Source organism: Pollicipes pollicipes, unplaced genomic scaffold (genome assembly GCF_011947565.3).
Source record: "Pollicipes pollicipes isolate AB1234 unplaced genomic scaffold, Ppol_2.1 Scaffold_6686;HRSCAF=7923_pilon_pilon_pilon, whole genome shotgun sequence".
Lineage (NCBI taxonomy): Eukaryota > Metazoa > Arthropoda > Thecostraca > Pollicipedomorpha > Pollicipedidae > Pollicipes > Pollicipes pollicipes.
In genome coordinates this window covers 24,711,472-24,724,995 of record NW_023596921.1, presented here as the reverse complement: position 1 = coordinate 24,724,995, position 13,524 = coordinate 24,711,472, and the positions used below count along the sequence as shown (strand labels likewise).

The following is a 13,524-nucleotide window of genomic DNA, read 5'->3' as shown; positions in this document are numbered from 1 at the left end:
TATGCTTTTGTTTTGGCCCCTTCTCATGGTGGTCTTGCATATTTATCCGTTTAAGCAGTTTAAGCAGTTTAAGCAGTTTCATAAGTTTAAGCAGTTTACTTGCATTCACGCTATCGGTCATGACGCCCATCGTACGTTATTCGATTACAAGCAGTTTGATCAGTTTCGTAAGTTTAAGCGGTTTACTTGCATTCACACTCTCGGTCATGACGCTCATCTTACGTTATTCGATTACGAGCAGTTTGAGCAGTTTCGTAAGTTTAAGTGGTTTACTTGCATTCACACTCTCGGTCGTGACGCTCTTCTTATGTTATTCGATTACAAGTCTTATTTCTGTAACACTAGCACTCATGCCCAACTTCTTACATTATGCAGCACAAAACCCGATTCATGACTGAAACTTGCACAAGTTGCTCAGTTTTTATGGATGACAAGTTGTTGTCCGTAATACTTGGAAATATTGCTTACAGGCCAGACCTGAACGCCTCAACGCTTAACTTATTTTTGGCCTTGAACGCCGCATGATGAGGTGGCAGGATTTGAATGACGTTGCCATGCCGCCATGCATGACTGAATGACCCTGAAAAAGTCTGCACACCCTACTGAGCGTGTAGCTAAAAAATTAAAGGATTGTAGGCCTATACCTATATAGTAACGTGGCATATCTTGTATTATAACACCGATGGATCTGCAAATGACAGAATGTAGGGTTCTTCTCCTTTCGGAACCAACTAACTTCCGGCAAACGAAATGCTGTAAACATCTGCGAAGCATTATCAGACTCAAGCAATGTATGAGTCCGACACGCTGCGATGAATAGCTGATCCGGATCATAAACCCATTTCCCAGCGCATACATTCCAAGAATCCATCTGAGTCTGTTTTCCACAGGCCCTGTCTCTGGAAAACTGAACAACATCGCACGCACAAACACCCGGGCGGCTTACGCGGCGTTTCCTCGTCGACCCCAAGGCACGCGGATGAAGTGCAATCGAAAGCCCGCCACATCCAACAGCGCCGGAGCGCCGCCTCTAACTCTGCTCGCCCACCCATATGAAGCCGGCGAGCTTTCATAAATCGCCGACGCGCGGCCAAGATCACAGTGGCCGGCTGGGGACGGGACGTGGCACGTGCCGGGCTGGCCTCTAATGAAATCGGACGGGCGTCGTGGCGTGTTTACCTTGCCTCGGCGCGGGAGAGCGGCCAGCACGGCCGGCAGGCTGGCCACGCTCACCGGTGCGCCGTTCACGCGCTCCAGACGATCACCTGCAGACGGAACGGGCACGGTCAGACGGGAGGAACACGGTCGGGCGGGAGAGAGTGCAGTCGGACGGAGGGGGCACGGCCACACAGAGGGGATACGATCAGACGGGAGAGAGCACGGTTAGACGGGAGGCAGCGCGGTCAGACGGGAGAGAGCACGGTCAGACGGGAGGCAGCGAGGTCAGATGGGAGGGGGCACAGCCAGACGGGAGGAATACGGTCAGACGGGAAAGGGTCACAGTCGGATGGGAAAAGTATACGACTTGATGATATCACCAACGACCTAGCCACATGATGACTCGTCACTAAAATCACCACATCATCATATGGTGATCTATAATGATTTACGTTGATATATGACAATCTACGATGATCTATGATGATCTGTCATACCCAGGATGCTGACATGGAAATTCAATGCATGGCTTATTCTCAGCTGTTAGCAGAGTCAAGCATCATCAACAGTGTAGTTTCGAATATAAGTTGAGTGGAGGGGGGCTGAGCGGTGAAAATGACAAAACCTTTCAAAATCATCAAAAAAACGTGTTAGTCCATTTCCATCTCAAAGCTTGGGGGGGGGGGACCAGGTTGGGGAGACCAAGTCCCGCCCCCTCCCTCAAACGGGAAGGGAAACTACACTCCTGAACATTATAATCTGTCCCCACGACCCTCATCCCCGAGGCCCACCAAACCCACTGGTGTGTTTCATGGTGCGTTTCTTTACCCACCGAACAACTAACCAGCAGATAGTGTGGGCCACAGGTCATAGGATCACTTCAAAACATGCAGCAGCTTTCCAGAAATGAAGAATATAATGGTTGAATGTCCGAACAGTTCCACTACGTAAAAGGGATACACATCGCCACCGTGCTATGTGCACTCCATAAAGGTCATGTCAGCGTGGCCTTACGGCGATACTCTGTATATTACCCGGAAACAACAGGCCAAGGGTTTAAGCACAGCTTCGAGGAAGACGAATTGCGAGCGAGTCACTCAGCCAGTCATTGAGCGAGTCAGTAATCCCTGGCAACAAATGTTTAGAACAAGTAAATATCACCGTCAATCATGAACGACAACGCCAGAGACGACCATCGGACTGGGCAGACATCGTTAATTTATGTCGTCTCCAGGAACCTCGCACCGGAGAAAAGCACGTTTGTGGCTTTAACCATCCTTGCAGTCTCTGTGCTGCTGTCTGCCAGTTATTCTGATTTTATAACAAAGCTTCATAGAACATTCTCAGCATGTGAGACATCGGATATCTGAACAAAAAAAATATGCAGTTAGCACCGTGCCTTGCGCACGTTTTAATCGTTACAACACCCAATAGTGCTGAACATCTCGGCAAATCAAGCACAGATAGCTCGCCATTCGATTTATCACAACTCTGGTTAGAGCAAATGACTTGAATGCCGGACGCGACGCCACCAAAACCTTGCACTGCTATCTTTCCCTCAAGCCAAGCTCCAGCATGTCATGAAACTGACGCAACCTTCCGATACCAGTAGAAGCATCTGAGCTGCGTGTAGACTCAGAGGCTTCTGACCCGTCATCAGCAGAAGCCTCTGAGCCGTGTATGGACAGCCGGTCACCTGCTCCACTTCAGGGAAGGCCGGTGCTGCGCCTCACGAGCAGCCCACGCACCCCTTGTCCGGTACTCAGCACGCTCCCCACGGAGCTGTTCAGCTGGCAATCCGCGTATCAAAGCGCCATATTCACCGCATTTTCCAGACGAATCGGAGTGAGCATTCCGATTCAAAAGCCCGAACTTTAAACGCCTAATGTAGAAGTTGGCCCGAATGGAAATCGATGAGGCTCCAGGTCACGGCACAGCAACCTTTCAATGATACTTTGGATGCAGACGACGCCTGGGGTCCGACACACTCAACATTTTCAAACCTCGGCCGGAAGTACACGCGCGATCATCGAGACATGCGTCGACCTGTGGACAATGTACCTCCAACCGACAGATGCTTACTGAACACGGCTCATTGACATTTGCAAATATGTGGACGTCACAGATACATGGCTGTCATCATCACACGCCCGCCAGGCGCAATAAATAAGTATGGGTGACAGCCAATAAGCACGCTTGCTTTTGACGTTCAAAGTTTGTCTCAGCTCCCATCCATAAAGCCAAAATATAAAGCGTATCGGAAAGCCAGGACGGCCACCAGTCGCCTCGACCAGCCACTTGGTCGAGCGCTGTCCATGGCGGGTGGCGTCGGTTTAATTCCATGTCGGCGTCTGTCGGCGTCTGTCGCCGCATGCCGACCTTTCCCGAGCGGCTGCAATATGCAAATTCCAATACCGCCATACGCAGAACCGGCTACCCGAGGCCCGCCAGGCTCTCGCCCGCACTGCCTGGTGCTGAGAGCGGGCGAAATCCTGCTACAAGCCACCGGAGATGAGAACTGGATTGTCCACGGGCAGATTGAATAACTCCGCGGCAGCCCAGCAGTGTCGTATTTCGTCGCGTGCTGAACGAGCAGAGGTGCTGCAGTGGAGCTCTGTCGGTTCAGGTGCATCCCGTTCGGCCCGACGGAGCTCCGTTCGGGCATTTCTGACACAGCGAGAGGTCGCGATGACGCCTGGTCGTCTGGTTCTCCACTCTGACCCAGATGGGCGTCTCGAACTTAAGAAGATCAACTCAGTCTGGCGGGCTTCGAGTCCCGTCCTATTCCACCCCGCACGCCGCAGCGCCTCTGCCACGACCAGGCCCCCTTCCCCCTGTCCGATCTCGAGCCACGCCACTTTTGCACCGGCCGCCGCCTGTTGAGTGGCCCATCGGCCGACCCACCAGCTCGCGCCCGTTTGGGCCGGCCCGCCTCCGGAGACCGGGCGCCCGGGGCCACTGGTCGCGCCCCGCATACACCACGCCCGTGTATTTACGGCCGAGCGCCAAACAGAAAAACAACGCGATCGATGCACAGCGGCGCCAACAGATGCCGCTCTGAGAGCAAGCTATCGGTGGCGGCGTCGAGACAGCTCGGAAGCCGGGCCTAGCGTATACACATCCCGCAGCACACAGCGGCGCGTGGTTGTGTGAGACGCTGTTATACTGTGCGTGTGGAGGGGGAGGCGTTGCGCGAGCGTGTCGATGCGGATGACATAGCCCCTGCGCCTCTGGCGACGGCCTGAAATACCGACAAGTGACACACCGATGCACGCAGCGCCACCATCAATGCCGCTGCGACAGGCCGCGCACATCGGCGGTTAGAGTCGGGACCAAGTCAAAAGTCTGGCAGCCCTGTGCGACGATCGATCCTCGCCGGCCACATGGCGAGCTTTTGGAGCCTGCTGAGTTTAAGTGACACCTTCGCAGGCTACAGCAAAAATGCGCTACGAAGCGCGGGACCTGTTATCAACGTGCAAGATACCAGGAAGTGCCACTGGGTCGCCCCCAGCATACCATAAGGAAGTCACGTTTGCGTAGTCTTTGGCAATAATGACGGCTGATACCAGTTTCATCTTGTGTCCCGAAGTCTGTTGTCATGTTTCCACTAGACTTGAGTGCTTTGTACAACATACTCTTATCGTCACAGCGGTGCGGGCAGGGAGGGACATAGAGGCCACGTATAAACATATACCACCTAGGTCCCGAGGGGCCCGAAGGGCCCCTGAACCGGCAATTAAAGGCCAGAGTTGAGGACTCGAAGGGCTTTTCGAAGGTCGAAATAGGGGACCGGGTGCTCAAATGCCAGTAAGAGCCGTTCGCGCCGATTGGTGGCCCCTGAGCCCACGAGGGCCTCTATGTCGCTCAGGCACCACCGGTACCGAACAGTCGGTGCGATCCTGAGGACCCAGTTCCTCGGTAGGTGCAAAGCTGAGGCCCGCGACTTACACTGTTCGCAGCCCCTGTGTCGCTCAGGGGCCCACAGTGACTAATAATGAGTCTCGAGCTGGTAAGGGACCCCAAAACGGCCATAGGCAGTGTTCCAGGGGGCCCCGAAGAGGAGCCCGATGGGCCCCTTCGGAACCGGCGATCAAGGGCTCGATTGGAAGGCTGAAGGGCCCGAAGGGCTAAAGGTAAGTCACATTGAGGCTCCCGGTCCATAGGGTCGTAACCTAAAATGTCATGCGCCTTTTGCACCGATTGCGAACCGCCTGAGACGATGCAGGTACCTATCACTGCCAGAAGTCAACAGCACTGAACAGTTGGCTTCGTGTCGATCTGAGTCCTGGGGGCCTATTTCCCAGGCAGGAGCAGCACTGGGGTTCGCGATTAACATTAGCCGTCACCCTGGAACAGTGAGGGTCGCTTGTCGGTCAGGGCCCCCAAGGTGAACACCAGAGGTCATGTGTGTGGGCCCTTGCCCTGTGTCGGCAGGGGGTCCCGAGTCTGCCATGGGGAGCATTTGCTGAATGCGGACAGGGACGTAAACCCAAGTGCCAGAGGGCCTCTTGCGGTGGTCGGGGCCCTCTGACAATGAAAGGAGAAATGCGGGCTTACGGCTATTCCACAAAAAAAACAACGGAAGGGCATTGTGTCAGTGAGGGCCTATAGAGCGAAACGGGGGGGGGGGGGGGGGGCACTCCATCCCATTTCAGCTAAAGGGTCCGAAGCCATGCTGGAGTATCTGCAAATTATTGGACCACATGCGGCAATGCAGATCTTGTGTCAACGAGAGCACCTGCATCGATTTGGGCCAAATGCCCAGGTCAGAGGGCCTCCCGCGTCAGGGAGGAGAGCACTGAATGTTGCATCCCTCTAAGGGCCCCCGGATCTACCAAGAGATTCCGCCCCGTGTCGCCAGGATGGCAGCCGATAGGTACCCGGCGCTGGGACGGAATAACTCGTCTGCCGTTGGCCGGGAACAACGTGCCTCTTGTGTTGAACACACTCCTTGCTCCTTGGGGGGGGGGGGGGAGGGGAGGGAGGCTCCCTGCCCGAAAAAGGTACGGGATATCACTAGTGTCCAAGAGGTTTGACCGCGATGAGGTAAAAAAGGAAGAAAAGGACATTCCAGTTTTGCTCGACACTGCCCTTTCTTATGCGAACGACTTGTGAAACAGACTGCATGCAAACTTTCGATCCTGCGCACTCGTAGCTTAGTAGCAAGAGTAACAGCTATGGTCGGTGGTGCATTTCCGCAAAGCCGAACAGGATTGGCCGCCGCAGATAACACCAGACAGACACCAGGCGCGCGAGAACGAGCATGAAACGAGCGTGAATGAGAACGCGTCAAATAATGCTTCCGAAAATCTTTAAAAATCAATTCGCATCGTCCAAAGATTGGACCTTGGCGTATCTTTCAGCTCTTTTATTTTGAGGTTGTCCTCAGAACAGATCAATAACTATAGCAACACCCAAAATGGACATTCCACATTTATTCTTCCAGCTTCATCGCCACGTTTCAGGACCACTTCGCGGTGCTGTAAATGTTAACACGCTCCTGTGTTACCACTCTAAATCAAATACAAAAATGGCGCAGATGAAATGCCCGCGAGGACTGCCTTATAAATGCATGAAATCATGCCATAAAGGGCTTCAAAGGTACCTCTTTTAGATAATTATTATTTTCGGCCGCCCGTTGTCCGCCAGCCGGTGTACGCCGCGGCCGACGCCGCGCTGCCTTTGGACTGCAGTGCCGGGCGTTGACGTTTTTGTTTCTACTTCTTGCGAGCGCGCATGTAAACATATCGTACATACATTCTTAACTAATCGCTTCTGACTGAAGGTTGAGCATTCTCAGACGATTATGTGTTCAGTGTTCGATACAAATGTTACAAACGTTCCATCCCATTTCGATCTATGGTCAGTCAACGTTCAGGGAGTGCTCAATATCCCTGAACATCCCAGGGAAAAATTTGACAAAGCCTCTGGCTCTGAGTTCTATCGGATTATAAAGAATCCACACAAGTACAAAACGAATAGCGCCCAGGTATATTCCTTGCAGTCATTTAACGCCCGACACTTCCGTTCATTGAATTTAAAATACAAAAACACTTGCTTCTTCCGGTAGCTCCTATGACTCCTATTCCCGCTACAGAAATTAAAAATGAAGATGAAACGAAGAAAATCGTGCCCGTTCAAAATCAAGTTGGTCAAATCCGGTGATGTCCCTTTTTGGAGGGGAGGCTCTCACCTCCAGGGTGCCTTTGTCAACCCTGCGCCCTAACCTTAACAAAGCCCTGGCTGCGCTCCTGCTAATCAAAATGAGGTAGATCTTACATGCTCTCGTGCAACTTATGATAAAACATGGCTTAAACATAAGTACACCAGCCCGATGAGCGTTGGAGAACATAGTCACAACGCATCTTGCCGGCGAAAAGCTGCCTCCCGATAGCTGTGCGCAGGGACCGCAACGGAAGCATTTCGCGAAACAGACATTTCCAATGGAAAATCTGGGCTATCATTAAATCATGCGACAAAACTGGTCTTGCCGTGTCAATCGGTCGTCTGATCTCACGTGTGTGTACAGTCTCAACCCGATAAAGCTCGGCCTGAAAGCACTCCCACTAAAGCGCTCTCCTTTCAGCAGATTATCTCCGAGTCAGCTCAGACGCAAACTTCATACGATAATGACCAGTAAAAGTCGGCGGATGCCTTCAGTGCCGGGCTGGCAGCTGCCGACCGCCACACCACGCTGAAGACTGTCACCGGGCTGGCAGTTGCCAGCGGCCACACCAGGCTGGAGACTGTCACCGGGCTGGCAGCTGCCACACCACGCTGGAGACGGTCACCAGGCTGGCAGCGGCCGCACAAGGTTGGAGACTGTCACCGGGCTGGCAGCTGCTAGCGGCCACACTAGGCTGGAGACTGTCACCGGGTTGCCAGCTGCCACACCACGCTAGAGACTGTCACCGGGTTGCCAGCTGCCACACCACGCTAGAGACTGTCACCGGGTTGCCAGCTGCCACATCACGCTGGAGACTGTCACCGGGTTGCCAGCTGCCACACCACGCTGGAGACTGTCGTCGGGCTGCCAGCGGCCACACGAGGCTGGAGGCTGTCGCCGAGCTGGCAGCTGCCGGCGGCCACACGAGGCCGGAGACCGTCATCCGCGGTACAGACTCAGCTATCGATGGAACACAGACCGCATCGATTCTGCGCATCTCTTCCCGGTCTGCGTGCTCCAGAGCACCTCGCCGGTCCGTCGCCACCCAGCTGGGCACGCGATCATGCGCCGCAGCTCGTCACGTGCTGTTGGGTTCCATCATCTGCCCCACGACGTGAATAATGCTCTCTCGCCCTATCGGCAGGCGCGGATCGTGCCGCATCAGCACAGCACAATGCGCATTGGTGCATGCCATCCGCTGGTTCATGATGCCATTTCTGTTCCACGGTTGATTGGAAGACCGACCTTACAACACGAAATTACGGGTTTTCTGGTCCAAAAACTGTCAGAGAGTTTCCTTGCTTCAATTCTGCCCGGAATCAGTGAGACTGAAAACTAGTTTTATCTGCAACCGTACACTGACATGCGCAATCACCATTGGTCTCTGAACAGACGCCATTTTGGCCGCCTTCGATTGATTCACTGAACACGAAGATGTAACAGTATCGCATTTTCTGTGGCGATCGATATGAGGAGCCTTTCAGTATTAATCAAGGCGACTCATTCCAACACTGGTCGTATCGCATATCAGCCCGACACATCGTGACGAATCTCACCGGTCAGCTGCATGTTGTCGCCGCAGGCTGAGAAGGAGCTCAGAGCCGTCCACTACCGCACAAGGGTTCGCTCGTCGCTCCGATTTTAACCCCAACATGCACAGGCTTCGCCATCCTTCCCATAGTCACTGCAGCCTTCCCTCACGGCGACAGCCCCAGCTGCTACAATCAATCACATCACCGATAGAGCCGACGCACACAGGGCGTTCCCCAAGTGTTCCCACAATTATAATGTTTTGTTGCGAACAAATAATGCGCGCAAGTCAGAGTCCGGGCTGAGTCAAATACTTAACTTGGATCAATGATTGGCCTGCCCGAGTAAAAATGTAATCCACTACATCTTATTCTGACGGCGCTTAAATGTTCCAACAAAAGTAATATCCAGAAGACGCCTCGCGCGGTGTGGGATGGGCCAGGCGAAGCAGGCGTAAGGGTTGTCAGTTCTTATCATTTGGATGGTGCAAAAATAGCCGAGCTAATGGAGTTAGACAAGCCAACACCATCGGCCAGCGATACCAGCGGGCTTGATCAATACGCTGAAAAGCCTGGCTTTCGTGAGAGTTTAACAAGCGGAAGTCTACTGATGTCGTATTGGCCTCCTTTTGAGGTAAAAATGGCTAGCTCTGGGTCATGCCGGTCTTCCCACTTTTGGCCGACAAAATCGATCAGCTGCCATTATTTACTATTTTCACGACATCGACGTCAGCTATTGCTGTCACGGCACAACAGTAACAGCAGCGGACTTGGCGGCCAGTCTGTAAGGTGTCAATGGGCCTATAGTTTCTCGTTGCCGTGTCCGGCCGTTGAGATCTGGAGCCGGCTTCCGCCAGTGTCTTAAGCTTTTCGCACGGATAAAATTTCAACACTGCCATATTTATCGTAATCGTGAAATCGTGGTGATAGTGTTATGCCATTAGTAATGCTGCAGGAATAAAAGTTCGACTCGACTCCGGTGAAGCAGTTTCAAACATGGGGCTACACATACGACCAATTTTCGTGGATGGAACTCTTGGGAGTTCTCTCTAATGAAACAGCTACTCTGTGTTACACGTTACCTCGCTCACACTGACCCACAAAACAACTTTTCAGCCATGTAGTCGCATGGAGTCGATGGCTGCTCAGAGTGTTCTCGTCGCAGATGTCGCCTTTCATGAAACTCTACTAGCAGCCCACGGGCTAGGTTTGGGAATAGCGTGGTGGGGGGGGGGGGGGGGGAGGGGGCTAAGACGTGCCTCGTCTTTAACACGACCACACTTTCTCGGACATATTCGGCAAGGTTGTTACTGGCCCCATTACGGGGCGTCTCCCACATTTATATGGGGTTTTAAACTGAAATAGCCATCTTGAAGATCACTCCGTGTAGTTCACAGGCATGCCCTTCTTAAGACCTAAGCCCCCCGAGTTCCTGAGTTGCACGCCCGCAAAGATGGAGACCATTTCGGACTATTTCAAGGTCACCTTGGCATTAATGACGTGATAATGCCGTTCAAATCCTCCCATTCCATAAGTCATGCGGCGATCATGACCAAGGAAAATATAATGGTCCAGTCGTTCGTATCTGGTGTTCACGAGCACGACTTCTAGATCTAACGGCCGTCAATTGGCTCTCAATCGATGTTGTGCGAGGTACGGTGACATAATCAAACGGTGATGTATCGCGGAGCATATTAACTAAACAGAGAAATCGTGTTGTCTCGAGCGGTCTTTTCTACTTGAAAGTATTCAAGTAGTTATAGGTGAGCTTGTTTCATCATACCCAATGTTTGCCTCAATATCCTCAAATGTGAAGCATTCCCATTAAAGCGTGGCCGGCAGCTCCACCACATTGGAGCTGCTGTCTATTGAATTTGACCCGACTTCAGCGAGCAGCGGACTTCCTTCGCGTGGAACACACATGGGTAGCTCACTCCCGTGACATCAGGAGCCAGGGCTCCTCTCAGCGCTACAAAAGGGACAATGACCACCAAAACACGGCATGAAGAATGTCCATGACGCTCAAACATCCACGCAAGTGAAGGTTAACGGATGTGTTGTGCGTCGCGCAGGTCACTGCAGCTGACATCGAGTAATTCATAAATCAGATGAGCTTCACGGTGTGCGCAGGTAATATTTGTGTTCATACTGTTAAGTCTGATGTGTCAACAACACTCCTCTTCACGAAAAGTGGTCTTTAGAGGGTAAAACCACGCGTGATTCCCTTACAATCAGACACCGCAAGTGCTAAAACTTTTGAGACGCCCAATACAATGATATCTGACGCCAAAGTCCCGGACCTGGAACGCACGCAATGCACGCATTTCAGACCTGGCTTAGGTCCATTGCAGTTAGAATGAACAAAACAAGAATGGGCTTCGTGCCGATCGGTACAACAGCACCGGTTCAGAGGCTGGTGGCGATACCAGCACCGGCAGCCCAGCCACCACACTGGAGAAATCAATATGGGCGCAATGACGTGCGCTGTTAAAGCTGGAGGAAAGCTCACTGAAAGAACTTGGACTTTGTGGTTGTTTTTGCTGACACCATTTTTCTCTGCTCGCGTTCAATGCCGTGTTGTGCTTACACACATGCACGTAAAATGTGCAGGTCTGTATGGACAGTTTCAGTCTCTGCCTGCAGTGCGTTTCGGCGAAAGTCATTGACTTTCATATCACGGTCAAGAAAGTACGCAAGAAGGCTAGCGTCGGGCGCGTCACGCGCACGCATGTACGCGCGCACTCATACGCACACCACTACGCAAGCACACAACTGCGCAAACATGCCCCGCGCATCTCCGCTCAGTAGTCACCCATAACCCCGGCGCTGGCGTCAGGACGGTGCGGCCGCCGCTCACCTATGCGGACGTGCGGGTTGCGCAGGAGCGGCCCGCCGGGCACGAGGGCGGCCACGACGACGGGCGCGGCGCCGCTGCCGCCGCCAGCCGATAGCGCGTGCTCGCTGACGAAGCCCAGCAGCGACTCGGAGAGCGGGTCTGGCCGGCCTGAGGACGGGCTGCGCGTGTCCAGGCGCACGACCACCCGGTACACCTGCCGGCCAGTGGGCGCCGGCTCACCAGACGGCTAGCGTGACGGGTAGCATGAGGTGGCCGGGCCACGCATGGCTGTGGCTGGTGCCGCTGATCAGCTCCACACGGAACACCACACCGCTATGGTCTTTCCCGTAATCATTCCCTAATGGACAATTTAGCCGGACAGCGTTGCCATGTTTTCGCTTTCAACTGGTTTACTTCAGACGCTGGTTGCAGTTAATTCCCTCGCCCGCTTTAACTATTTAAGCGCGCTGAGCCTCGCCTTCAGGCGCCCACCAGTCGCAGCACGCCTGCATACCGCCGGGTGGTCAGGCTCGGACTGGCTGGCGTCGTGCCCCGCTCACCTCTGCGCCCGTGTCGGCGGGGCCGGAGGCGGGCGGGCGCCACTGCTGCGGCTCACCCGCCTCTCCGGCCGTCACCTTCTGCGACTTTCGGCGGCGCAGCATCTGACGCAGCTTGCTGGCGGCCGAGCCGGGCGGCTGCCGCGCCCGCGGCGGCGGCGACGGGTCGGCTGGTTCGCCGGGCTGCGGCCGCGCGACGGCCGGCGAGCGCTGCCGCTCCTCCGGCTCGGCGTAGAACAGCTCGCCGCGGGCGTCGACCGCCTGCTCCCAAGCACTCGGCTGCGACCTGGGGCACAGCAGGCGGGTAATGTACTTAGGGAGGAATGGCGCGAAAGTGAGTCGTCGGTTACTACGCAGGGGGCGGGACAATCGAATACGCCAGTGGGCTGGCGAGCGATTCGCCACATATAACCTCCAGTGGACGAAGAGTGCGGCTGCTGCATCAGTTCAAATACATATGTTTACTACCTGCAACTGCACAAGATCGATGTTGGTAAAATAAATCCCTAATAGCCTTTCTCCCTTGAGCTTGAGCTTAGACCTCTTCCTGATGTGAGCTGCTGTTATTTAAAACTAAAATTTGCTGTTTTGGTTCTGGTGATAATACAGTTGGTGATGAAACAACTGGTTTAGGTGATGGTCTGTCTGCAATTGAATTGTCTGACTGAAATTTTAAGGCTTTCAGTCATTTTCTAAATGCAATATCCCACATGCATAATCCAATTACAGGAATTTTAGCCTTTCTGTGGTCTGTACATCACTGCCAAACACTCACACCTGAGTGATAACATTCATGTAATTGCACAGCTAACAAGCAAAGTGAAGTCTTTTGGCACAGCAATTTGCACTAGTTCTAGCTCACAAGCCATCATAATAGGTGTAATGCAATGAACTGTGAGTGATGGCCACAGTAAAGATTCAGTGCTATTCATTAGCATGTTTCGAACAAAATAGATGGTCTGAAGCACTTGCATGAACACCACAGTGCCTATTTTACAATATACATGCAATACATGAGATGATCTGAAACAGGGCATGCACACATTGAAGAGCTAACAGTATCTACATGTTTAGCCCTCACTGCTGTACTTGAATGCACAGATGCTCACCAAAACTACAAACTTATGCTAAATGCCAAGGTATTAAGGTTTTTTGATCTGATAACAATGCACAGTTCAGTTTACCAGCTGGTTCTGCAGCAGCACCTAGAGCAACTAAGCTATATATATTATAAACTCGAGGTTTTGTAATACCTATGCACACATTCAGGTTTTTTCT

At 53.0% G+C, this 13,524-nt stretch overlaps 1 protein-coding gene across 1 annotated transcript in view; it reads right to left on the bottom strand.

Annotated features, from left to right (window-relative positions):
* in (inturned planar cell polarity protein) overlaps nucleotides 1-12,351 on the bottom strand; it is a 101,294-nt gene extending 88,943 nt beyond the window's left edge. Inside the window, exons 1-3 of the mRNA XM_037231672.1 lie at nucleotides 12,310-12,351; nucleotides 11,711-11,903; nucleotides 1,180-1,265 (exon numbers count right to left, since the gene is read on the bottom strand). Coding sequence (XP_037087567.1) covers nucleotides 1,180-1,265; nucleotides 11,711-11,903; nucleotides 12,310-12,351 — 321 coding nt within the window. The remainder of the gene's footprint in view (nucleotides 1-1,179; nucleotides 1,266-11,710; nucleotides 11,904-12,309) is intronic.
* Nucleotides 12,352-13,524: the final 1,173 nt, after the last annotated feature.